This window comes from Fringilla coelebs (assembly GCF_963513975.1).
Source record: "Fringilla coelebs genome assembly, chromosome: 1".
Classification (NCBI taxonomy): Eukaryota; Metazoa; Chordata; class Aves; order Passeriformes; family Fringillidae; genus Fringilla; species Fringilla coelebs.
In genome coordinates this window covers 152,710,297-152,736,582 of record NC_140028.1, presented here as the reverse complement: position 1 = coordinate 152,736,582, position 26,286 = coordinate 152,710,297, and the positions used below count along the sequence as shown (strand labels likewise).

The 26,286-nt window shown below is 58.2% G+C and overlaps 2 protein-coding genes across 9 annotated transcripts in view; one reads left to right on the top strand and one right to left on the bottom strand.

The window, feature by feature from the left end:
- Positions 1–12,309, top strand: part of DHX30 (DExH-box helicase 30) — a 31,660-nt gene extending 19,351 nt beyond the window's left edge. For all 3 annotated transcript variants that reach the window (XM_084221631.1, XM_084221629.1, XM_084221630.1), the window contains 14 exons: positions 478–627; positions 1,124–1,276; positions 2,019–2,840; positions 3,970–4,048; positions 4,942–5,046; positions 6,051–6,226; positions 7,468–7,674; positions 7,994–8,075; positions 8,587–8,780; positions 8,854–9,013; positions 9,252–9,409; positions 9,857–9,960; positions 10,039–10,178; positions 10,672–12,309. In XM_084221631.1, the coding sequence (XP_084077757.1) occupies positions 478–627; positions 1,124–1,276; positions 2,019–2,840; positions 3,970–4,048; positions 4,942–5,046; positions 6,051–6,226; positions 7,468–7,674; positions 7,994–8,075; positions 8,587–8,780; positions 8,854–9,013; positions 9,252–9,409; positions 9,857–9,960; positions 10,039–10,178; positions 10,672–10,907 (2,766 nt within the window). In that variant the 3' untranslated portion in view covers positions 10,908–12,309. The remainder of the gene's footprint in view (positions 1–477; positions 628–1,123; positions 1,277–2,018; positions 2,841–3,969; positions 4,049–4,941; positions 5,047–6,050; positions 6,227–7,467; positions 7,675–7,993; positions 8,076–8,586; positions 8,781–8,853; positions 9,014–9,251; positions 9,410–9,856; positions 9,961–10,038; positions 10,179–10,671) is intronic.
- A 732-nt stretch (positions 12,310–13,041) lies between these two features.
- Positions 13,042–26,286, bottom strand: part of MAP4 (microtubule associated protein 4) — a 152,002-nt gene continuing 138,757 nt past the window's right edge. For 5 of the 6 annotated variants that reach the window (XM_084213525.1, XM_084213529.1, XM_084213528.1 and 2 more), the window contains 4 exons: positions 24,154–24,235; positions 20,804–20,916; positions 18,119–18,296; positions 13,042–17,959 (listed from right to left, as the gene is read on the bottom strand). In XM_084213525.1, coding sequence (XP_084069651.1) covers positions 17,952–17,959; positions 18,119–18,296; positions 20,804–20,916; positions 24,154–24,235 — 381 coding nt within the window. In that variant the 3' untranslated portion in view covers positions 13,042–17,951. The remainder of the gene's footprint in view (positions 17,960–18,118; positions 18,297–20,803; positions 20,917–24,153; positions 24,236–26,286) is intronic. The other variant, XM_084213526.1, reaches the window with a different exon arrangement.

Below are 26,286 nucleotides of genomic sequence, written 5' to 3'. Positions count from 1 at the left end.
CAGTGCAGTAGCCTTCTTCCAGTGCTCCATTAAAAAAATCCAACAAAATCCTACAAGTCCAGCAAAAAAGCCCATGGTGAAAGGTCAGAGGGGCCACATGAAGAATTGCTGAGGTCAGCTGGGGTTGGTTCAGCTGGAGCAGAACAGACTGAGGGCAGAGCTCAGCCGGGGCTGCAGCTCCTCCTGAGGGGCAGCTCCAATCTCTGCTCCCTGTAGCAGGGACAGGACCCAGGGAACAGCTGGAGCTGGGCCAGGACAGGTTTAGGCTGGAGATCAGGGAAGGTTCTTCCCCAGAGGACGCTGGGCACTGCCCTGGCTCCCCAAGGAATGGGCACAGACCCGAGGCTGCCACGGCTCCAGGAGCACTTGAACACCGCTCCCAGGCACAGGTGGGGTTGTTGGGGTGTCTGTGCAGGCCCAGGGCCGGGGCTGGCTGGTCCCTGCTGTCCCACGGAGCCCCTGCTGTCGTTCCTGCAGGAGTACATGCAGTTCCGCACGGTGGGCACCAAGACCAAGATCTGCAAGCTGACGCTGCGCTGGCCCTGCCCCATGACCTTCGCTGCCAAGGGCCGGCGCAAGGTGGAGGCCGAGAACAAGGCAGCAGCTCTGGCCTGCCAGAAGCTGAAGGTGAGTGCCCCTGGCTGCTGCATCCCCTGGGGATGTGCCTCTGGTTAAAGGCTCCTTCCGCCTCACTCGCTGGCTTTGAGCCTGACAGAGGATGCTGGAAAATTCCTGAACTTTGGCTTGTGTCGTGAGCTAGTGCTTAATGAGCTAATGCTTAATAAACATCTGTTTCCAAACCTTGGGATTCACAGCATGCCAGAACCACAGCAAGGGACTCGACAACAGGGTTTTGCAGTCATGGCTGCTGTTCCTCTGATGGGTCTGCTTGAGACCTTGCAGGTGTAGTATCAGGGCAGGTGGTTGGTTCTGGTGTGTCTGGTCCTCCAGAGTTGGAGTGGGATCATGTCTGGTTCCTTGCTGTGGCAAGAAAAGCAGGAATTGGTGGGTTTGGGATGGTAAGCAGTTGGTCTATCCAAACATGCGCTCCAAGTGCTCTGTATCCCAGCCCTTGGTGTGAGCAGCCTCAGACCTGACGGTGTTGTTTGCCTGTTTTCTGCAGAGCCTTGGCCTGGTGGACAAGAACAACAACCCCCTGAGCCATGCCATGTACAACATGACTTCCTTGAGGGAGCTGGGTGAGAACCAGAGGAAGCCCTGCCACATCAAAGTCCCCGAGGCCACCCTGCGCAAGATTGAGAACTACCTGAACCACGTAAGGCTCAGCCCCCTGAGGATCCCCCATGCCTGATCCCATCTCACTTCAGGAATTGGATGTGCTTGAAAGCTTCCTGTCAAAATGTTGAGGGAGTTCATGGTTTGATTGTTGCCGCAAAACCTGATCAGTCTCTGCTGCCCTTTGGGGAAGGGAGACCCTTTCTGGGCAGTGGCAGTTCCCTTTTGGAAGGCTCTGGGATTCTTAAGGTTGAATCCAAAATATGTGATTGATTAAAAGTTCAGCAATTTTTAATCCCATGAACATCTGGGCCAGTGCTTTGATTAGTGTTCTAGACAATTCCTGACTTCTTGCTCCTTGTAGTTCTTCCTGTGGGATGTAGGACTTCAGTTTTTTCTTTTGCCAAGACAGAATATTTCTGGCTTAGCCAAAAGCTTGTGTTTTGCATAAGTTCTGTGTCTGGGTGGTGGTGTAACTTGATAGTTTCCAAAAGTTGTCTTTGAGGGGCTGTTGCATTGCAGAGCTGAAGTTACTGGTCTGTGCCTGTCAGTTCAGGCAGCAGCACTAATACCCCTCCTAAAACAGGGAATGCAACAAGGAGCACACAGGGGGCTGCCCAAATTAGTTCTCACTTTAAATAACCTCAGTTCAGAACATGACTGAGTTACCTAAGATCTGAGGAGATCTTGGCTGAGTCTGTTCCAGGCACTTGCTCCTTTCTGTCCTTCTCAAGACCAGCACTAACCTTGCTGTCCTTGCCTGCTTCCTCCCCCTGTCCCAGTATCCTGTGGACATCAGGGAGTCCAGGCCCCGGATCGCCGATGACATGATGAACCTCACCAAGGAATCCGGTGCCATCAGCGACGCCATCACGGGGAAGACCTACATCCCCATGCTGGAAGCAGAGGAAGTGCGCCTTAGCCAGAACCTGCTGGCCCTCTGGAAAAGGAGAGGAGCCTCCTGGCAGGAGAGCCACCCGCTGCCAGTAGACCCTCACAAGGACACCATCCTGTCAGCCATCGAGCAGAACCCCGTGGTGGTGATAGCGGGAGACACGGGCTGCGGGAAGACCACGCGGATCCCGCAGCTGCTGCTGGAACACTACATCCTGGAGGGCCGCGGCGCGCGCTGCAACGTGGTCATCACCCAGCCCCGGCGCATCAGCGCCATCTCGGTGGCCCAGCGCGTGGCGCAGGAGCTGGGGCCCAACATGAGGAAGAACGTGGGCTACCAGGTGCGGCTGGAGAGCAAGCCCCCTGCCCGGGGAGGGGCCCTGCTCTTCTGCACCGTGGGCATCCTGCTCAGGAAGCTGCAGGGCAACCCCAGCCTGGAGGGCGTCAGCCACGTCGTGGTGGACGAGGTGCACGAGCGGGACGTGAACACGGATTTCCTGCTCATCCTGCTCAAAGGCATCCAGAAGCTGAACCCCGACCTGCGCCTGGTGCTCATGAGCGCCACCGGGGACAACCAGCGCTTCTCCCACTACTTTGGGGATTGCCCCGTGGTCAAGGTGCCGGGCTTCATGTACCCGGTGAAGGAATACTACCTGGAGGAGATCCTGGCCAAGCTGGGCCGGCACCGGCACCGGCACTACGAGATCAAGGTGGGTGTGCAGCGACGGGGGAAGCTGTCCCCATGGATGGGGCACTGGCTTCTGGCCTGTCAGCAGGGGGGCAGTTCGGGCCTGGGACTGCTCCTGCTTCCCTGTCGTTGTTGGACACTGTTGGATTAGCTTTAATTCCGTGCCAGTCCTCCTGAGGTGAAGTCAGCTTAGTAGAACCCCAGAGTATTTTGATTAAATCGTGCATAAAGATGACTTCGCATTGGGGTCAAGTTGCCTTTGTCTCCCTTATGTGGGAAGTTTGATGTTTGAGTAGGCTGAGAGTTCATTGCTGTATGTACATAGACATGTTGTACAGAGTTGAATGTCTGCACACTCTAGGCAAGCCTGGCCCAGGACTGGGATGGTTGTGGGTTCCAGCACTGTTACCTCAGTGCTCACCATCCTGCATGACTGAATTCCCTGACTGCTGCTTTCTGCAGCTGGTCTGACCCTCTGGAAAATGCCCTCCAGACATGTGCAGTGCTCTGGGTAATCCTACACCAGTGGTGGGTCATGGAGTCACACAGTCACAGAGGTTGGCCAGCGTCTCCAGACGTTTTCTGGTCCAACCAGCTGGTCTGGAGTTTGTCAGCCCATTTTTCCAGCCTGGAGAGATCCCTCCCTGTGGCTGAGCAAGTGTCTGGAGTATCAGCCACTTCTCCCAGTCCTGGATCATCAGCAAACTTGCTTGAGGTATCCCATTGCCTCCAGGGCATTCTTCCCGTTTCTGTTGTGGCAGGGATTTTATCTGAGCTTTAATTGTGTGTTTCAAAATCCTGAGAGCTACAGAAGCTGCTGCTCGGAGCCTGATGGATTTGAACTCCCAGATATGTGTGGCAGTTTTGTCCACAAAAATCTCGTGGCAATTCTGTTACTTGTGAGGTGCTGTTCATCAGAGGTGCACAGATCTGGACAGTGGGAAGGGACTGTGCATTCTCTCTGCACAGCAGGGAAACTGGCAGCGCTTGTGACCAGAGCAGGCTTCAGCTGGAGCCCAGACCAGGCTCCTGGCTCCAGGTCCTGGGCAGGCTGTCCAAGTGAGGTGTTTGCTGCCTGCAGAGGGTGCTTTGGAGTGCCCCTGTGCTGTGCTGACACCCCTGAGCCCCCTGTCCTGTCCTGTCCTTCCCAGCAATCCGATGATGAGTGCGTCCTTGACCTTGACCTGATCACCGACCTCGTGCTGCAGATCGATGCCCACGGAGAGCCAGGTGAGTCCTGCCTTGCCCCGAGCTCTTCTTCTGCTGGGGGGAGAGAAAGGGAGCCCCTCCAGAGCCTTTGCAGAGACACCACAGTGCTGAGCCTCTCCTGCAAGGGCTCCTGAATTCCTGCTGGTCCAAGTGGTCTCGAGCCATGTGGCACGAGCAAATTACGAGTCTTTAGCTAAGACAGGGTTATAGGAAATCAGGGCAACCCCAACGAAAGGAGGAATGACAAGGACGACTTTATTGATATCAGAAGGCTAATTAATTACTTTATTATATTATTTTATACTCTATTATACTATATTACACTGAATCTGTGTAAGTATTTAACTCTGCTGACTAGAATTTTGTGACTGTCTCTTGACCAACAGTCTGGACATGCACTTGGCCCTGATAGGCCAAGGAAACAAAACACTGTCACTTTGCATAAACAATCTCTATCTCTCTACATTCTACTTTGGTGCAGCAAATGAGATAAGAATTGTTTCCTGTTTCTCTGAAGTTCCTCGCTGCGATTCCTAGAAAATATCCTTAAGAAGTTGTGCCTTGCTCTTCTCTGTAAAGAGAAATGTAGCTACACAGGGTTGGACTCCTCAGTGCCCTGGGCAGCTGTTCCAAGACTTGTTTGTGCTCCAGCACTGGGAGCTTTGTGCTGTGTAATTACCTTTTCTATTGGAGCCCCATCCCTGTCAAATACCCTTGCCTGGAAGGTGATGTGTTTGGGAAGGAGGCAGGACTCTCAGGTGACTTCAAGAGATTAAAGTGTTTCAAAGCTCTCATGGGCATTCATTGTCAAACTCCAGGTGGCCTGGTAGCTTTCTGCCCTGGAAATGTGTGTCTCCAGCTGGGGAAAAGCACTTGGATTTAGAGGCTGTGTGTTCTTAACTGGTGTGTTCCAGGTGGGATCCTGTGCTTCCTCCCTGGCTGGCAGGAGATCAAAGGGGTGCAGCAGCGGCTGCTGGAGATGCTGGGCTCGCAGAACAGCCGCTACCTCGTCTTGCCAGGTGAGAGGGCAGGGCCAGCCCCTTCTTCCCAGGATTTGGGAGAATCTGGGACAGTTGGCTTGATGTGCCCCTTCAGCTTTGCTCTGCTACAGAGCTGGTGAGCTTTGATGTCCCAGCTGTGTAATGGTGTGTGGTAAGTATGAGTAACTCCTCCTAGCAGAGGCTGAGTAACTCCTGTGTGTGATCAAAGAGAGTGGCTTCACATTTGCCTCCAGCAATTTGGAATTAGGCAAGGAGAAAGCAGCTCAGTTCTGCACTGCTGTAGCTGCACGCTGAGTCTACCCAGAGAAGATCTCAGGACCTGTTCCATGGGATGCAGGTGGACTCTGGAGCTGAGCTTTGATCAGTGAATTTAACATTGCTTGCCCCAGGAGGAAATTTACAACAAAAGCCAGCTTTGCTCTGCAAAGTTGTTAAGGGTTTTGGCAATTTTTTTTTTGTTTTTGAGCAGCTCTGCCTATTCAGTGTCAAACCAGGCCAGGCAGGAGCGGAGTTTTGAGCAGCTGAGCTGTTAATGAGTGCAGGTGTAGTTTGGTGGAAAGTGCCTGCTCTCCTCTGCCCCGCCGTGCTCTGCCAGGAATTCCTATGTGGTGCTGAGCTGTGGCAGAGAAAGCTGGGATACAGGACAGCCATGGGCCCTCCACGAGAACCACTTCTGACAAGCCCCATGTTGCAGTGAGAATCCCTGCCCCAAGGGACTTTTGAGGAGGGGCAGCTGCAGAGCTGGACTGTGGGAGGGAGTGGGATTTCTGCTAGGGATATTCCTGGGATGCCACCAGGCTCTGGGACAAGAGGTGAGCAGAGCTCCTGCTGCTGCTGAGCCACAGGTTGAAACAACTGAAATGAGGCCTTCCCAAATGACTTGTGGGAAATTTTTCCTGGAGTCTGGCTGCCAGGAAGCTGTTGGCTGTGCCCACTGGCAGCTGGTGTCCCCATTTCTGCAAGAGGTGATGGTACGAGGAGACGCTCAGCTGGGCAGGTCTGACTCTGGTTTGGTTTCCCAGTGCACTCCAACATCCCCATGATGGACCAGCAGAACATCTTCCAGAGGCCTCCACCAGGGGTCAGGAAGATCGTCCTGGCCACCAACATCGCGGAGACCTCCATCACCATCAACGACATCGTGCACGTGGTGGACAGCGGCACGCACAAGGAGGAGCGCTACGACCTCAAGACCAAGGTACTGCTGCCGAGCTGCCTCTGACTCACGTGGGACACTCTGGGGCAGAGCGCTGTGGTCAGAGGAGTATTTGAAGTGCCATTATTGGCATGATGGAGCTGCTTCCTGTTTGGCCCCTGGGGCACAGGCGTTGACAGGCGTTGTGTCATTTGGGGAGAGTGTTTGACTCCTCATTAGTGTTTGCTGTGTCCAAGCTCTGGGCCAGGCTCCCCATCAAATTCTGAGTTTTTTCGAACAAATTTAAGGCAAATCCTACCCCTTTCCCAACTCTGTTTCACCATAGAACACTGGCAGCTTTTCTGTTTGCTTTCAGCCTTTTTCTATGATTTCATAAAAAACATCTTGCTGGCCCTTGCAGGGCAGCCCTGACCTGTTAGATCCTGCTCCTGTTTCCAGCTCTCCTGGCCTAATCTCTGTTCCTCAGCTTTTCAAGGGGGATCTGCTGCCCCCTGGCTCATTCCTTGCAGTGCTGGGCCCTGAGCCTGGGAAGGCTCTTGTTTGTACACCTTTGCAACAAAGTGAAGGCAACTGTGCTGCTGCCGTTGTTGGAAAAAGGAATTGTGGCAACATCCTTCTGCCCCTGTTCTAGAACATTATCTCCCAAGGCCGTTCACACCTTGGAGCAGTTCTGGTTTAAATCCAGCCCTTTGGCATTTGCCCAGTTTTATCCCAGTTCGGAATGCAGACCCGGAGGCAGGGCTGGGATGGGGAGCCCTGGGATGGGACAGGGACAGGTGTCCAGCAGGTGGCATCTGGGTCCCATCCACGCAGCCCCGGAGCTGCTGCTGGACAGAGACCAGCACTGCACGAGGCAGGAGAGTGGGAAAGGCTTCCCTGGCCCTTTGGGACCATTCATCACTCGTGAGAGAGTGAGTTCTCTTGGCTGGGAGGAAAGATGGCAAAGGGAGGGACTTTGGGTATGGGCCTGGAATGACAGCACAAGAGGGAATGGCTTCCACTGCCAGAGGGCAGGGTTAGATGGGGTACTGGGAAGGAATTCCTGTCTGGGAGGGTGGGGAGGGGCTGGAGTGGATTTTCCAGAGCAGCTGTGGCTGCCTCTGGATCCCTGGCAGTATCCCAGGCCAGGCTGGACAGGGCTGGGAGCAGCCTGGGACAGTGGGAGGTGTCCCTGCCATGGCAGGAACAGACCAGGACGGGCTTTAAGCCCAAAGCAGTCTGGGTTTCCGTGGTTTGAGCAGGCCAGAGCTGTGGGAGCACTCACCCTGCTGCTGTCCCCACAGGTGTCCTGCCTGGAGACCGTGTGGGTGTCCAAGTCCAACGTGGTGCAGCGGCGCGGGCGCGCCGGGCGCTGCCAGTCGGGCTTCGCCTACCACCTGTTCCCGCGCAGCCGCCTGGACAAGATGCCCACCTACCAGGTGCCCGAGATCCTGCGCACGCCCCTGGAGAACCTGGTGGTGCAGGCCAAGATCCACATGCCAGAGAAAACGGTGAGCACGGCACTGCCTGTGGGGACTGAGAGGGGGCGTGGAGCCCCGGGGCAGGAGGGGGCAGAACCCAGAGTGCCGATGACTTGAGTTCGTGCTTTGCTGAACATGGCGCTGTCAGGGAAGTTCAGAGCAGGAAATGTGTAGATCCCTGAGATCACAGAGTGTGTCTGGAAGCTTGAAGGAATGGAGAGGGCTGAGTCATAGCCCTGTAGGCAAACAGAGAGGGAATTGTGCTGCAGTCTGGGTTCCCGAGGGCTCTCACAGCTGTATAGGAAGCAGGCTCACTTTTTCCCTTTTCCCTTCCCCTGCTGTGTTGCAGGCAGTTGAATTTCTCTCCAAGGCTCTGGACAGCCCTGACATCAAAGCTGTGGATGAAGCTGTGATCTTACTGCAGGAGATTGGTGAGTTAATTATGTGTCCTGAAAACATGTTTGCTGTTCTCAGCATGGGAATGGGACTTGGCACAGGCTGCTGTGGGGCAGACTGGGCAGGATTGTCTCTGGATGGGGATAGCAGTTGGCAGTGACTTCCCCAAACCACGTGCGCTGTGCTGTTTTATTTCCCACACTGCTTTGCTTAAAATTTTGGGTTAACTTTCCAATGTATAAAAAATTAAGGGGAGACTATAGAAGGAGGTGGTGATCTGGAGTTCAGAGGTGGGTGACAGAAGGAGGGGAAGTGGTGATCTGGAGTTCAGAGGTGGGCCTTGTGGATGCTCCTGTGGCTGTGACAGCTGTTCTGTGTCCTGAGCCCAGTTACACCTGGGGGTTTCTGGGTGCTTACTGCAGGCCCCTGTCCCTGTGCCTCTTTTGGAGGTCACCCCAAATCTTCCCAGCCCTGGCAGTTCCCCCATCCCCTGGTTTGGCTGCGCTGGGAGCTGATGGATGTGCCACGTGGGTGTCTCTCCTGCAGGAGTGCTGGACCAGCGGGAAGCGCTGACCACTCTGGGCAAGCGCCTGGCGCAGATCTCCACGGACCCTCGGCTGGCCAAGGCCATTGTGCTGGCCTCCATCTACCGCTGCCTGCACCCGCTGCTGGTCATCGTGTCGTGCCTGACGCGGGACCCCTTCAGCAGCAGCCTGCAGAACCGCGCCGAGGTGGACAAGGTGAGGAGCCCCCCGGCACGGGGGGGGAGCTGGCCTGGGGGCTGCCCGTGGCTCAGCCGTGTCCCTGTCCCAGGCCAAGGCCGTGCTGAGCCGGGAGAGCGGCAGTGACCACCTGGCCTTCGTGCGGGCGGTGGCGGGCTGGGAGGAGGTGCTGCGGCGCAGGGACAGCCGTGCCAGGGACAATTACCTGCAGGACTACTACCTGTACGGGCCCAGCCTGCGCTTCATCAACGGTGAGTTCAGAGCCATCCCGCCCCTCCCCTGGCCCCAGGCAGCTGCTGCACAGGGAGGGACGCGGGGCACAAATGGGCTGTGCTGGGCTGGTGACCCTGGGACAGGGCAGGGTCTGGCTTTGGCCCAGGACAGGGCTCCTGTCCCAGTCTGGGCTGGTACTGCCCATATAAGGTGACTTCATTCCATGGGGGGAAGGAGAGGGTGAATCTCATCCCTGGGGCTGTCTCCTTTCTCCAGGCCTTGTCAAGCAGTTCTCTGAGAACCTCTATGAAGCCTTCCTGGTGTCGTCCCCATCTGACTGTACCATGCCCTCGTCCGTGTGTAACCAGTACAGTGAGGAGGAGGAACTGGTCAAGGGTGTCCTCATGGCTGGGCTCTACCCCAACCTCATCCAGGTACTGGCACTGCCATCGCTCTCTGGGGATGGCTGACACAGCAGGTGGTACTGGGAAGTGCTGAGGTGCCAGAGAAGCTTCTTGGGAGTGAGTGTCCAAGCCAGGCATCCTGCCCTGGGCTCTGGCCTGTGCTCCATTGCTGTCCTTGATCCCCACTCATGAGGAGGGGCCATCCCAGCTTGTGTGGGTCCATGTTTAGGTTCTCATCACTGGGTTTGGGAGCCATTGAAGTGGCGTTTTTCTCCTGTTTGCTGCCTGAGGTGGCATCTTTCTGTTCACGTTGTCTGCAGTGGCACTGAGTGACTGCCAGGTGTGGTCACCCCAGGAATGCTCCACTAACCCACGGAGCTCCTGGGAGAGGAGGGACATCATCCCCCTCCCCATGTCAGAGCGGGGCTGTGGCTCTCAGGGCTGGTGCAGGTGTGTGACAGTCCCCTCCCATGGCAGGTGAGACAAGGCAAGGTGACACGCCAGGGGAAGTTCAAGCCCAACAGTTACGCGTACCGGACCAAGGCCGGCACCGTGCTGCTGCACAAATCCACCATCAACAGGTGGGTGATGGGGAGGGGGGTCCCGCGGGGCAGTGGCTGTGCCGGGGCCTGGCCAGGCTGACAGAGCTGCTCCTGCAGGGAGGCATCCAAGCTCTACAGCCGCTGGCTCACCTACTTCATGGCCGTCAAGTCCAACGGCGGCGTCTTCGTGCGCGACTCGTCGCAGGTGCACCCGCTGGCCGTGCTGCTCATGACTGACACTGACATCCACGTGCGAGGTGAGTGCTCGGGGCGCCCAGCCTGCTCCAGCTGCTCCCTGGCTCCAGGTCCTGCTTCCCGAGGCTCTCGGGCTGGGCACGCATTGCTGTGGCAGGGCCGCAAAGGTGGTGGTGTGTGAACTGTTCCCAGCTGCTGCTCTGCAGGGAAACAAAGCCAGCCCTGGCAGGCTGAGCCTTAGGGCTGTGCCTGATCATCCTGGGGGAAGGAGCTGAGCTGGCAGGATCCCACTTGTCCCTGGGGATGTGTCTGTTCAGCCTGTGGGGTTTTGGCAGTGCTGCAGTCAGTCTCTAGCCCAGAAGCTCAGCAGAGCTATGCCATCGGTCACCTCCTGTGGGAAATCAGGAGGATCCCAGAGCTTGCCTGGCTTTTGTGGAGCTGTCGCCCAGCTGAGTCCCCAGACCGGCTAAAAGGAGTGTGGGGAGGAGCTGCCTCGGGGGCGGCGGAGGAGCCCCAGCAGCCCCGGTCCCCTCACGCGCTCTCCCTCCCCCCAAGATGACGGCTGGCGAGCGACGGTGTCCCTGACTGACAGCGACCTGCTGGTGCTGGAGGGGGACTCCTACACCATCCGCCTGCTGCGCGACTTCCGCGTGTCCCTCTCCAAGATGGTGGAGACGTGCCTGTGCTACGAGATGGCCGCGATCCCCGGGGACCTGCACCACCAGCACAGCCAACTGCTCGACATCCTGGTGGATCTGCTCAAGGGCCCTCCCGGCAGCTTCGGCTCGTAGGCGGAGCTGCAGCCTCGTGTGGGGACTTGTAATTTGTATAAAGATGTTCACAAATGTTTATTTAAATAAAGTTCTATTTATCCCTTGTGAAGTCATCTCTCTCCATCCTAGAAGATTAATGTTGTCTGAATCTCCTGCTGTCGGCTCCGTGCATGGTCACCGCGTGGGAAGAGCAGCGCAGTCCTGCCGGGAATGGACTGGGAGTGCCGACGGACCCCGGCTCGTGGATGCCCACCCGCCTCCTCCGCTCGTCCCTGACCGGGAACAAGGCCACGGCTGCTGCGGGCCTCCTCTGCCCCCTCCCCACGGGGCCAGAGCTGCGCCGGGCTCAAGAGGAGGACGGATGTCCCGGCTGTGCCAGGATCGTGGATGCAGCAGCTCCGGCAGGGAGGGGATCGCAGATCGTTGTCTCTCCGCTCTCCACACGGAGGAAGCCCCGAAAGCTCCAAATGGAGAGGAATTCCACGCGGGATCCGAGGGGCGCTGCCAGCCCCACCACAGTCGTGGTGTCTGAGTGTGAGATGTGACTCGTCCTTCCCAACCTGCCTGTACTTCTCGTCCTCTTGCGTTGTTCCTATGATTTTTTTAAATTCCTGTTCTCCCCACGTGGAGGAGGCCGGATCCCTGTCCCTTGTGCGACACAGGACGTGATTGTAGCTGCCAGGCTGCCTGTGAGCGCCGCTCCTGCGGGAAGCCAGGAGCAGAGGCACAAAATCCTTTGTTTTCTATGAACAGGGACCATATTTCTGTGGAAGGAGGATTGTGACAGGCACAGCACTCACTGAGGAATCTGGAGTTTAATCCCAGCTTTGCCTTGGATTCTCTGTCCGAAGAAGACAGTGACCTACCTCACAGGGCTGTTGTGAGGGTCGGGGTTTGTAACGGGAGCCCTCGGGCCCAGGGCTGTGCCCCCCGGGGCCTGGGCTCCTTTCTTTTTATTCCCATTTCTTACACTCTTTGTACCTGCAGCCGGGAATGGGAGCGAGGCCGTTTCCATGGCCCCCGGGGCCACCCTTTGGTTCTCCCAGTTCTACCATTTAAGTTCCTGCTCATGGGCTTTAGGGCCAGCACAAGGCCTGGGGGGCCCTTCCGAGGCCCCGCTGCCCCCGGCCGTGGGGGACCCTCGGAGTCCTGCAGCCTGGGGTCACTCCAAACTGCTCATCTTCATTTCACTTGCTTGAGGTTGTCACTATTATTTGACCAGTGTTTGTTTCTTTTGGCCTGTATAATGGGCAGTATGGTTTTCCCTTCCAGCAGGTTTAAAAAAAAAAGAAAAAAAAATACAAAAAAAAAAAAGACTAAGCTATTGTCTAAATGGTTCCGAACTAGTGTGATATTGGGATACTTCCGTGGCTGTTATGTGATACTGGATCTTTTTACAACATAGATTAAAGACAATAAAAAGGGATAGAGTAGGAACTGCCTCTGTCCTCTTCATTCTTTTCTTACTATTTTTTTTTTTGTAAAGGTTGGAATTTTGTGCCTTTCCCTGGGTAGGGAAGAGCAGCAACAGCTGCTTCTCTGCTGGGAGAGGTGCAGAGCTGCCCTGGGGCTGTGAGGGGCTGCAGGGCCATGCCATGCCCCCACCCTGAAGGGACAGGGGGCACAGGGGGCACATGGGGCTGGTGCTGCTGGTGCCTGGAGAAACCAGCCCAGCGTGTCCCACAGCTGCCCATGCATGAGGAGGCCAACCCAGGCTGTCCCAGTGCTCCCGTGCCCGTCTTGGGGGCAGCTGGGGGTGGCTGGAGCTGGGGCTGTGCTCAAGGAGGGGCACAGGGCCCTGGAACTTGGCTCCCCGTACTGTTTGGGGTCTCAAGTCAGGTCCAAGCCAGGGTGGGAAACCTTTCCTTTATCTGTGTGAGTGGCCAGGGGCACCTCCAGCTGTCCCAGGTGTTCCAGCTGTGCCATGGGCACTGAGGCTCCCACAGGCCCACGTCCGCCCAAAGCCCCCTCCCCTCTGAGGCCAGGCTTGCGGAGCAAAGCCAGGGATGGGAATTCTCCTGTGGCTGCAATCAGACACCCAAATTCCTTCAGCGCCTTCCTTAGCGCTCTGCCAGCCCCACAGCAGGAGCCCCGGGCTGTGCCACCGCCCCCGCCCGGCCCTCCCGCCCCACAGAGCCACAGCAGCCTGAGGAGGAACATCTAGAAGCTTTATTTCAACCCTTTACAATAGTAAGAATCACAACACCAAGTCAGGAAATGTTGCTAAGGAGACGACGCTCTTACAGCCCCCGGGGAGGGGAGACACAAAGGCAGAAGCAACCGCTGGGCTGCCCCCGGAGCTGCTGTCTCACACCGAGCACTGACCTCCCCTCCCCAGCCCTCGCCTCCCCCACCGCGGGGCAGGGACAGCGGAGTCCCCCCCTCCTCGGGCCCGCCCTGCAGAATAATCCTATGACACAAAATAATAATAACACGTCACATTTAGAGAACACGTCACGCGCTGCTCGCGCCTCACAACAGCCCGGTGAGGTAAAATTGAATCCCCCCCACCTTTGCAGATGGGGAAACTGAGGCAGAGAGGTTGAGTGGCTTCCCGAGACCACGGAGGGAGCCGAGAGCCGGGATCGCCCTCCGGGGCTCTGCCCCGAGCCCTCCTGCCCGGCCGCCCGCCCCCAGCCCGCGGTCACTGCGCTCGCTCCTGGCTCGGTGCTCTGCGTGAGGGACAGCGGGGGCTGCGGGCGGCCGGGCGGGGACGGCGAGGGGCGCTGGGGCCTCGTGTGTGATCTCGGCCGGCGGGACCCGTGCGAGGAGGGCGGAAGGCGAGGGCTGCCGGGCTGGGGCTCAGGCGGGGAGGGAGGAGGGAGAGCCGGAGCCCCTCAGAGCCCTTTCCATGCTGCTGCTGCCGTCCGGAGCCTCTTTCGCCCCACCCGCCGGCTCCGCGGGCCGCTCGGCCTTGGGGGACATTTCCCCTCAGCCTGGAGGCCGCTCGGCCTTGGGGGACATTTCCCCTCAGCCTGGAGGCCGCTCGGCCTTGGGGGACATTTCTCCCCCTCAGCCTGGAGGCTGCTGAGCCCCAGCGCGGCCGCTCAGCCTCAGCAGGGCTGCGGCTCCGCGGGGACTCAGCCCTGCCCTCAGGGGAGCCCCGTCACCCCGAGGACGCCACCGACACCAAGCTCCAAGAAAAGTAGGAATTCTGCCTAGACACGAACACGCGAGGGTCCCGGGGCCCCTCTCACACACCACACTACGCGGGGACAGCACGAGGGGCAGCGTAGAAAACTACATTCAGTTTGCGGCCGGGAGCCGAGCGGGAGCCACGCTGGGGCGGCCGCGGCCTCGAGCCCACGAACTCGGTTACTTGAATGTTGCTGTTTAACAGTACAAAAAGCCCAAAGAACTGTGTACGCCACTGATATGCCGGGAGGCTCCAGCTGCTGCCCCGGAGGAGGCTCCGGCTGCCCGGAGGAGGCGCAGCCCCGCCGGGGTGCAGCTCACACCCGGCCCCGCCGCTTCCCCCAGCCCTGCGGCAGCTCAGCCCCTCCAGAGCTCCGCTCCCCGCCTGAGCCCTGCAAAGGCCTTTGCTGAGCATCCTGCCCGGAGCCAGCCACCAGCGCCCGCCTGGCCCCGCTCAGCCCCTGCCAAGCCCAGAGTGCCCCCAGTGCGGCCAAAACCAGGATCCCCGGCGCCTGCTCGGGACAGGAACGTGTACATTCAACTCGCATCTCATTCAGAGCTCAGCTCCCGTTTCCCCCCGGATTTGCTGCCTCCAGCCCTCGATGGAGCCACCGGTGCCCGCAGCCCCTTCCCCAGCAGCGTTAAGGTCTCAGCACAACCCAGCTCATCCCACCTCTCCAGACAGCAAACTAAAGTCATTCCCACCACACACGGCTCCTTCCCAGCCTAGCAATATGTACAGCCGCTTCCTCAAAATAAAGTTAAAAAAGAAATCCGTATTAAAACTGAAGCTGTCCTAGAAACACCACGGCAAACTAGTGTATCTGGATTTAGTTCATCAGCTAAACACAGGCACAACAAGTGTTAGAGAAGTGGCACAGAAGCACGGGCCGGGGGCTCAGCTGGGCCGGGGTTTGGGCAGGGACAGCCTGGGCACCGCACGCAGCCACCACTGCCCGGCCGGGGCCGCCCGGCGCTCGGGAAATCATCGGGAATGGGAGAAAAGCAGTGCAGGGAGAAGGTGACGTCACTGTCCCTTTGCAGCGGGGCAGGGCTCGTTTGCTTTTTGCAATCTCAGAAGATAAAGTGCAATGTTGCCACTTGCCTTCCTCCTGCAGTCCCTTAACCGGGACCGGCTGCCCCCCTTCGCCCGGGGCATCACCTGGGCACCCCGGGAATGTCATCCCGGGACATCCCAGGGAATGTCATCCCGGGACATCCCAGGGAATGTCATCCCGAGGCACCCCGGGAATCTCATCCCAGGGCACCTCGGGAATCTCATCCCAGGACATTCCGGGAATCTCATCCCGGGACATCCCGGGAATCTCATCCTGGGACATCCCAGGCCACCATCCCTGGGGTGTCCCAGGAAGAGCAGCAAGAGGGACGCGTTATCTCAGCCTCCACCTCCTCTTTGGTTGCCCACGCACATCTCCGGCTGCCGGCCAGCACACAAACGCTGCTCCCAGCGCCCCTCCCGGCCGGTGAGCCTGGAGCTCGGCTCCAACCCTGCCAAGGCCACCCTTGCTGCTCGCAGGCTGGGAACCAGGAGGCTCCAGCCTGGGAACCGGGCTCCAGGCTCACCGTCCTACCGAGGGGCTCACCCTACTCCTCTCCTCTACTTCTAATTTTCCCTCAATTCAAGTGTTGGAAAAAAAATCAACCAAACCAAAGGCAAGGCTGCCAAGCTGAAGCTGGTGTGTAGAATTTAGCAGTAAAGAAAGAAGGAAGCGTCACGGGAGGGCAGTGATATATACCGGCACACAGGGAACGAACAGGGCTCCGGGGAGCGGGGCCGGCTCCAGCTCCTCCTCCGAGCCGGGGCCGGCGGCGGTGGCTGCTCCGGGAGCGCCGGGGACACACGGGGACACACAGGGAGGGCAGGGAGCGACGGCACGGCCGCCTTCCCCGGCTGGGGTCACAGGGATGCGGAGGGGAGTGGAGAGGTGGGGAGGAGGAGAAGAGGGAGGAGGAGAAGGAAGAGGAAAGGAAGCACTGGGAGGTCTCTGGGTATATATAACCGCCCCTTTCAGGTGCAAATCTGCATCGTTTAAATTTGTATTCAGATGAAAAAGCACTTATGAAACTACCAGACGACTTTGATGCAAACTAGTACATTTTAATGCCATTTTATTAGAAACCATGCAAACTTTAATATAAAAAATACAAGTGCAATAAGAATCTTTGTGTGTAAATACAGATTCCGGGTTATCGTGTCGTTGTTGGCTTCCCAAAGAAATACTCCCACAAGCACGAGAAGCTGCAGGCTTCCCTCTGTCCCCTCCTGGAGCAGCCCCCCTTAGCACACGCCTGGTTCAGTTCTCTTTGATCCCAGTGTTTTGTTATTCTGCTTGCCTTTTTTTTTTTCTTTAAATTAGTTTGACCACCCAAGAACACTTTTCTTTTGCTTTGTTTTAATTTATTTACATTTCTTTTCTTTAGTGTCATTTGAAACGAGGAGCTCCAAGAGTGGTTAGATCTCCTTCCTAGTCAGAGCTGCAACTCCCTGGCACCAACCCTGCCCTGCTGCCCCCGAGGGCCCGGGCCGCCCCCGGGATGAGCTCCCTGCTCCTGCTGCCGCACGGCCCTGCTCATCCCGGCGCTCGCTCGGGTCCCCCATCCACCACCCCAAAAACCACACACCCCACACAGCCCCACACAGTCCCCACACCCCCACGGACCTGCTGCAGCCTCGGAACTCCCGGCCCGCACCCTCCTGCCCCCGCCACGGCCGCCTCCTGCTCCCTCCAGCCTCGGCCCTGGCAAAACGGGAGAAATCCCAGGGCTCGGCCGTGCCGTTAATAAGTTAATAAATAAACCAGCTCGGCACAAGGCACCCGGGGAGGGCTCGCGAGCATCAATTAACACATCTCGAGCATCAGTTACAAGTCTCGAGGTCAACACAGGCTCCACCTGAGCTCTCACAGCAAGTTTGCCCTTTACACATTCCTGTGCCTTTCGTTCTGGACATGGCTTAATCCCATGAACTCGCTCCATCGTTTTAAAATATTAAAAAGAAAAAACCCCAAACAACAACAAAGAAGTTACAACGGCTGGATATGTCAGTAAGAAGCCAGCACGGCAGCAGCGGTTAAATGTCCCTAACTCTCCTACGGGTCGGAAAAGAAGGAAAGAGAAAAGGAAACTTAGCACGGGTTCGAACACGATAAATCATCAACACTTCGTCACAAAGAATAAAAGGTTCAAGTCAACAGTTAAAACAGCCTAACGAGTGTGGAGGGGATTTATCAGCATCCCACAGGCGGCAGAAACTGAAGCGGCGAGGAGGGAAAGGGTTAAAAAAAGAGACAGAAAGAAAGATCACAGCTTATCCCTGTCAACTCGGCCTGGCCTCGCACCCAGGGCTCTGCTCTGCTCTGCCCGCCCTGGCACAGCCGGAGCCGCTCGGGCCGGCCCCGACGCGCAGCAACCCTCGAGAGTCCCCGGGCCAGCGGGAGGGCAGGAGAGGGAGGGAGGGAGGGGAGCCCTGCCCGGCCGCCGAGGGACCCCAGCCCGGGCGGGGCCGAGCGCTCCGGAGCGGCCCGAGGAACATCCTCCCCTTCCCACCTAAAGCCAGAGCCGGGTTAAGAGAGCCAAGCTGGGGTCCCCGGGGCGCGGAGCGGGGCCGGGGGTCACAAGCCTTGCTGGGAGGGCGCGGCCGGCGGCGGCAGCGGTGACGGGGAGGCGACGGAGCCCAGGCTGTCGCTGGCGGAGGTGCTACGCCGGGGGCAGGTGCTGCTGGAAAGGGTGGGGGGTTTGGAGACGACGATTTCCGCTCCGTGGTCTGTTCGAGCCTTGGCCTTCGCACGGAACGTCAGCTTGTGAGACTCAATCTGCAGCGACACAAGGGCAGGGGACAAGGGGACACGGGGAGAGGAGGAGACAAGGGACAGGAGGGGAATGGAAGACGATACCATAATGTCATCATTAGATGCCTGGAAGATAAAAGGCAATTTTCTGAATTAAAAGAAAGGCACGACAACCCCGCAGACGTCGCTAGCAGCGGTCGGGGACTGCGGCGGCAGCGACGCCGCCGTGCCCGGGGCTGCCGGGCTCCCTCCCCCCGGGCCCGGGCGGGGCCCGCCGGCACTTACTTGTTTCTTGGATGTGAGTGTCGAGGCTCTGCATTTCCCTTTGGTCGGCGGTGCTGAGGGCGGCCAGGGCCGGCCCCACGCCGTTCTCCCGCAGCGCGGGGGCCGCGGGCAGCTCGCCCGGCCCCGGCCCCGCTCCGTTCGCCGGCGGGAGCTGCGCCGGCTCCGCGCCGCCCTCCGCCTACAATGACAATCGTGGGCACGGGTCAATAGCCACGGCGAGGGAAGGGTGCGGGGACGGGAGGGGATGGCAGCGGTGATTCCGCTCGTGGGAAAGCAAATCCTGCCCGGCCCTGCGGGGTCTGACGGACCCCGGGGCCCTGGAGCTCCTCCGAGTGCCCTCGGGTTCTGGAGCGGAGCTCCCAGCCACAGCTGGGCAGCCGGGAACAGCTGGCACAGGGAATGCCAGGGACAAACCCCAATGTTCTGGGGCCGAGGGCTGGCATGGGGTCATGGCTGTGACACTGGATCATGACCTGGGGACACCCAGAGCAGCTGGGACTGCCCCTGCACCCCTGGATGTGTCCCAGGCCAGGCTGGACAGTGCTTGGAGCAGCCTGGGACAGTGGAAGGTGTCCTTGCCATGGCAGGGTGGCACTGGATGATCCTCAGGGTCCCTTCCATCCCAAACCACTGCAGCATTCCGTGTTCCCAGCACCTGGTGGGTGCCAAACCAGCAGGGCCAGGCTCACACAAGGAGCCCCTTTTCCCTCCCCGCTGAGCCATGGACCAGGACTGAGAGCTCAGAGGGAATCCAGAATCCCCTCCTGCTCTGCTTCACAGCAGAGCTGCTCATCCCACCTGGAGGCAGCAGCTGTCACTGGGCCTGGAGGAGAGCTGAGCCCTCCCGCCCTTGGAGGGGACTCTGCTGCCCTGGGGGATCCCAGGGGTGACAGATCCCCTTGGGAAGGCACTGGGACAGCAGCAGCACTGCCAGCACTGCAGCACAGACACCAGGGAGGGGAAACACTCCACAGTCAGACTGAATCTGAGCTGACTCCACAATCAGACCAAATCTGAGCAGGTGAGAATCTGCAACTTGGGTGGAAGCACCACTCCCCAGCACACAGCACCAGTGTACACACCAGGAGCCCCAGTTCACTGGAATTCTGTTACAGACATTCCAGATCCCTGCCAATGCAGGAGCAGCTTCTCCAGCTCCTTTTAGCTTTCCCTGAGCCATGATTTGCCAGGATGGAGTTTCCAGACAGGGCTGGAGACAGGAGAACCTGAGCAGTGGCCATGTCCTCTGCCCTTGCTTTGCCAGGAATGACTGAGCTCAATCCCCCTGGGAATCCTGCTGCCCCCAGGACTGCTGCTTACCAGTGCTCCCAGGCTTCAACAGAGCTCAGCCCAGCTCTGAGCCCTTCCTGCACACACAGAGCCTCACACAAACCAGGGCTGGGGCGCCCAGGGGATGCCAGTGCCTGGAGGGGTGTCTCCTGTGTCTGCCTGCCCTGCTGGCAGCTCTGAGGCTGCCCCCAGAGGGGTTTTCTCTGCTTCCAGAGCCAATAGCCTGTTTGAAACAGCATCCTCACAGATCTCACATTTGGAGAGGGACTTTTCCTGAGGGCCTAGGGTGACAGGACATGGGGCATGGCCTTAGGCTGAAGGAGAGCGGGGCTGGATGGGATATTGGGAAGAAATTGTTCCCTGGAAGGGTGGGCAGGCCCTTGCACAGGGTGCCCAGGTCCAGCTGGATCCCTGGCAGTGCCCAAGGCCAGGTTGGACATTGGGGCTTGCAGCAGCCTGGGGCAGTGGGAGGTGTCCCTGCCATGGCAGGGGTGTCACGAGCCCCTTCCAGTGACTCCCTGAGCACAATTCCCAGCTCCCTGCGGTTGTGCCAGGCCCACACATCCGTTGGGGAGGGAATGTCCCATCCCTGGGCACAGATGTCCCATTGCTGCAGCCAAAGCATGCAGAGCCAAGGCTGGGGACAGTTTGTGCTCCTGTGGGAGAAGGGATGAATCAGCCACGAGAGCTGTGCTCTGTTCTCACCCCCACACAAACAAAAAAGGGCTGAAGGACTGGGCTGGACAGATCCCTTCCAGCTCATGGCATTCCATGGATCTGTAAATGCTCCCAAGACTGCCAGGTGCTCTCTCCCAGCACAGAGCACATGCATCTCAGCAGCTTTCACTGGGGGTGAAACTGCCAGCCCCTCTGCTGGGGCATGGCCCCTGCCAGCCCCTCTGCTGGGCCCACAGCCTGCAGAGATCCCTGCTCTCAGGTTCCAAGAGTAAGGATGGAGATGGGCAGTGCCAGCCCTTGGGAATGCCCAGCAGGGTCAGGCACCCCGAGGTGGGTCCAGCTCTCTCTGTTCCAGCCTCAGCCAGGGCTCCATCCTCAGCCAGGGCTCCATCCTCAGCCAGGGCTCCATCCTCACCCTGGGTTCCAGCCTCACCCTGGGTTCCATCCTCACCCTGGGCTCCATCCTCACCCTGGGTTCCAGCCTCACCCGGGGTTCCAGCCTCACCCTGGGCTCCAGCCTCACCCTGGGTTCCAGCCTCACCCTGGGCTCCAGCCTCACCCTGGGTTCCAGCCTCACCCAGGGGTGCACAGCAAAGGCCCCAGGAGCAAGGAGGCTGTACCAGGCTGTGCAGGAGGAGCTGCACAGCAGGAGCAGCAGCAGAAGGACAAGAAGTGGATCAAAGGCATTCCCTGGCTGTGCCAGGCCCCTGCCCTCACCTTGACGGCCCCTCCGGCGGGCGAGTGTCCCACGTTGTCCAGAGATCCCACCTTGGCCTGGGCCTTCTCCTTGAAGTTCAGCTTCTGGTTCTCGATTTTGACATCTCCTCCCCCTGCAGGGACAGGGAGCAGGGCTGAGTTTGTTTTGGGGAAGCCCCCAGCATTCCCACGCAGTCCCACCCAGGAGCCCCTGGGGACCCTCTGGAGAAGGGTCAGGACAAGTTCCACAGTCACTGCCACAGCCTCTCTCCGAGAAAAGTTCTGGAATACCAAAGTTGGTGATTTCCAGCCGTGCCAGCAAACAGGGCCCTGGGGAATGCTGCACATCCAGGCAGGCTGGAGAGATCCTCCCTGGATCTGCTCCTGAGGCTGTCCTTCAGCAGAGGTGTGAAATGCCACCCCCACCGTCCCTCACTAGTGCCATTCCAAGGCTGGGTCCAGCTGCTTCTGTCCCTGTCCCTGTCCCTGCCCAGGCCCCTCCAGCCCAGCCACCTGGGCACTCAGCAGTGCCAGGGCACCTCCTGCTCCTCTGTGTCCCTGCCCTTCTCCCCTCCTCACCCCTTCCCCTGCTGCTCCAGCCCTGGCATCCCTGGGCAGCCCTGCCTGCCTGGGCAGCCCCTCTGGCACACACCCCACCTGCAGGAACACTGCAGAGAATGTGGAGGTCACAAACAGAGCTGCAGAATTTCAGCAAGATTTTTCCAGAATGGAATAGATTGCAGATATAGATATAGATAGATTCCTATAGATAGATATAGATATAGATAGATAGATAGATAGATAGATAGATAGATAGATAGATAGATACAGATAGAATAGATAAAACAGAATAGATAAATTAGATATAGATAGATTCCCATTAATCACAGAATCCAGAATGGGCTGGGTTGGAAAGGACCTTGAGGATCATTCAGTGTCACCCCTGCCATGGCAGGGACACCTCCCACTGTCCCAGGCTGTTCCAAGCCCTGTCCAACCTGGCCTTGGGCACTGCCAGGGATCCAGGGGCAGCCACAGCTGCTCTGGGCACCCTGTGCCAGGGCCTGCCCACCCTGCCAGGGAACAATTTTAACTCCCAATATCCCATCCATCCCTGTCCTCTGGCAGTGGGAGCCATTCCCTGTGTCCTGGCACTCCAGGCCTCTGGAAGTAATCTCTCCCCATCTTTCTTGCTCCCTTCAGGTCCTGGAAGGCCACAGTGAGGTCACCCCAAAACCTTCCCTTCTCCAGGCTGAGCAATCCCAGCTGTCTCAGCCTTTCCTCCCAGGGGAAATGCTCCATCCCTCTGACCACAGTGCTGCCTCCTTTACTGACAAATCAGTGCACAAACCCACAGATTGGAATAATGGATCCCAAGGATGATTCCAACCCCTCTGCGTGGACAGGGCCACCTTTCCCTGGCTGCTGTCCCCATCCCAGCAGCTTCTCCAAAGCCCAGCTCGTCTTGCTAAGCCCAGCTTTGCCTTCCAGCAACATCATTAAACCCTCAGCTCTGCTCTGGAAGCCTGGCATGGCCAACGGTGCAAACCAAGGGGTTTGGTGCCACAGAGGCAGCTGAAGCCTTGGCAGGGTGGCAGTGCTCCCATCAGGCCTGGACAAGGCAGTGATTGTCACCCCCGGCTCGTTACTGCCCAGCACCGAGCTCGCAGAGGTCGCGCCCGTGGCACCACGTTCCCAGGGCTCAGAGCCACTGGAGCGAGGGCTCCTGCCAGGAGAGTGCCCTGCTCTGACCTGGCAGCCTGGGCAGCCTGCAGGGCACCCCCAGAGGGCACAAAGAGCAGCCTGTGGGGCTCCTTCCCAGCCTGGGCACTCAACCCTGGCCCTCGTGCTGGTGGCAGCGCTCCTGGCTGGAGAAACGTCCCCAGGGACCAAGGGCAGTCAAGGGCACTGAAGTGACCATGAGCTCCAGGACACTGAGCTGACCATCAGCCCAAGGGCACTGAGCTGACCATCAGCCCAAGGGCTGACCATCAGCCCAAGGACACTGAAGTGACCATCAGCCCAAGGACACTGAGCTGACCATCAGCCCAAGGACACTGAAGTGACCATCAGCCCAAGGGCACTGAGCTTACCATCAGCCCAAGGACACTGAGCTGACCATCAGCCCAAGGACACTGAGCTGACCATCAGCTCCAGGACACTGAGCTGACCATCAGCTCCAGGACACTGAGCTGACCATCAGCCCAAGGGCACTGAGCTGACCATCAGCCCAAGGACACTGAAGTGACCATCAGCCCAAGGACACTGAGCTGACCATCAGCCCAAGGGCACTGAAGTGACCATCAGCTCCAGGGCACTGAGCTGACCATCAGCCCAAGGACACTGAGCTGACCATCAGCCCAAGGGCACTGAGCTGACCATCAGCCCAAGGGCACTGAAGTGACCATCAGCCCAAGGACACTGAGCTGACCATCAGCCCAAGGGCACTGAAGTGACCATCAGCCCAAGGACACTGAGCTGACCATCAGCCCAAGGGCACTGAAGTGACCATCAGCTCCAGGGCACTGAGCTGACCATCAGCCCAAGGACACTGAGCTGACCATCAGCCCAAGGGCACTGAAGTGACCATCAGCCCAAGGACACTGAGCTGACCATCAGCCCAAGGGCACTGAAGTGACCATCAGCCCAAGGACACTGAGCTGACCATCAGCCCAAGGGCACTGAAGTGACCATGAGCTCCAGGGCACTGAGCTGACCATCAGCTCCAGGGCACTGAGCTGACCATCAGCCCAAGGGCACTGAAGTGACCATCCCTCAGGCCAAACCAGGGGCCTCCAGCCCCAGCACTTTGGGATGGGCACAGCTTGGGGACAAACCTGAGATTCCCAGGAATTCAGGCAGAGTAACTGCTGTATTCTCAGTGGGGAGCAGGTAATCCCCACACTCATCCCAGAAAATTCACCCAGGGGCCAGAAGGGTTTCATGTGAGGCAGGAGCTGCCATGGGCTCAAGGCTAAAAGCACCCTGGTATGTGCTCTGAAGGACTGAAGGGAATTTCCTTTATGCTTCCATGTTCCATGAACATCCAGGGATGTTCTGAGTCCCCTAAAGCCTCTGTGAGCATGGATGAAGCTTCCTGGAGTGACTGTGGAAGCATCCCTGTTTTACTTCTCAAATGAGTCAAAGCTGTAGATTATCTTCATGGGGAAGAGGACATCCCACATCTCCTAATCCCCTTCTCTGCTCATCAAAACCACCAGGAACTGTGGAAGAAGCATTTTTAGGAACTTGAGGAGCACTGGGAACATCCCCTGAAAGCAACAAGCCCCTAAAACTATTCCAGTCCCAATCCAGGGCTGCGTTTAAGGGACAAAACTTACAGACAAATGAAGAAATGGCAAAATTCCTACCTGGCTTATGCTTGATATTTGCTTTAGATCCACACTTGGAGGACACTTTGGAAAGGTCGACTTTCTTGTTCTGGATCTGCACCTGGGGAGACAAAAAGCAGCAGCTGAGCACAGAGAAACCCCTGCAGACTCTGGAGGCCAAAGGGTACCTCAGGCTGTGCTCTGTGAGCCTGTGTCCCTGCTCTCATCACTGCTCCTGCAGATTCCCAGGAATCCTGCCTGGCATTCCTGTGCCACTGGCAGCCCTGGGGTCACCCAGAGCCTGGGGCCAAAGTGAGACAGAGAGCAGGACAGAAGGACAGAACCATCACAGGGCTGAGCTCAGGCACAGCCATGGGACACAGAAGCCCTGGAACAGGGACAATAAAAGCCAACCCTGCTGCCAGGGTCCCCACATGGGTTCTGTCCGGCCTGGGGACACGGTCACAGGCCTGAGGCCACCTCAGGGAGCCCTGCTGCAGGGCCAGGGCTGTGCCACCAGCTGCAGGCGCTGCTCTGCACCAGCACATCCAGCCTGGGGAGGAGAAGGCTCCAGGGAGAGCTCAGAGCCCCTGCCAGGGCCTGGAGGGGCTCCAGGAGAGCTGGAGAGGGACTGGGGACAAGGGATGGAGGGACAGGACACAGGGAATGGCTCCCATTGCCAGGGGCAGGGATGGATGGGAGATTGGGAAGGAACTGTTCCCTGGCAGGGTGGGAGGCCCTGGCACAGGGTGCCCAGAGCAGCTGGGGCTGCCCCTGGATCTCTGGCAGCGTCCCAGGCCAGGCTGGGCATTGGGGCTGGGAGCACCTGGGACAATGGGAGGTGTCCCTGCCATGGCAGGGGTGGCACTGAATGATCCTTAAGGTCCCTGCACTCCAAGCAGCCTGGGATTCTCAGAGGGATCTGGTGCCCAGCTGGAATGCACTGCTCCAGCAATCCACCCCTCTCCAAGACCAAGGCCAGTGTGAGAGCAGCCACCAGGTGGAAGCTGCAGGCTCAGTTCTGCTCCAGGTCAGTTCACAGAGGAAACCCAAGGATTTCCTTTCCAATATGAGAAGAATTCCTTGACCAGCAGCTGCTCTGGGAGTTTACTGAGAGCTCTCATGAGAATTTGCCAGAACTCCTCCTAGGGAAGCAGGGATCCTCCTGCTCTGTGTCCAGGGAGGAGCCCCAGGATGCTGCAGGGGGAGCAGAGCAGCCCAGCTCAGCTCCTGACAGGTCCCATGTCCCCAGCTCAGTGACACCCTCCAAAGGTCACTCACAGACCCTGATTGTTTTTCTCAGGAGTAAAGTTACTACAGCTTTAACCACCAGTCCTTGCTCGCTCAGAACTGAGATTACATTTATTTCACAGAATGCACTTGGAAATCTGCTGTTTGTTACCAGCTGTGACTCCTGACCTGAGATCCAAAGTGTCCCACCCTCAGGGAAGGGTCTGCTGGTAGGACTTCAGCAGGAGCTGGGCTTGCACCTTGGGATTGCACTTAGAGAGCCAAACACAGACTCTGGTGCCAGAAATACACTTTGGAGGTTTGGCTCAGGTGGGGAAGTTTGGTCTCAGCTCTCGTTAGCTTTTGTGTCCCTGAGCACGTCCCAGGGCAGCCAAGCAGGCCAAGCCAAAGGCCAGGGGAGCACAGGGACACTCCAAACTCCCTTCCCAAACCTCCTTCACCCACAGACATTGCTGGCACTTGGTGAAATCCACCTCTGCTCTGCTTTCTTGGAACAGAAAACTTGCTCAGAGGTTGGACTCCCCGGTCTTGGAGATGTTTTCCAACCTCAGTGGTTCTGAGAGTGGGAAATACTAAACAAAAAACCATCTAAACCTTTTCCCCAGGAACTGAACTGTGTTTGTGTTTCTGCTGGGCAGCAACTGCAGCTGCTGCTTTTGGGCACAGCTCCTGAGGAATGTGGGCATGGAGAGGAATGATCTCCTTGGGTAAGGGCAGGGGGGGCACCTGAGCAGAGAGCCAGCCTGGAGCCACTGGGGTGGGGTGTCACAGCACACTGTCCACCCCTGGGGTGTCCCTGCCAGCCTGGACAGGGCTGGCAGCAGCCTGGGACAGGGCAAGGTGTCCCTGCCATGGCAGGGGTGGCACTCAGTCATCTCTAAGGTGCTTTCCAACCCAAACCATTCCATGGCCATCACCTCC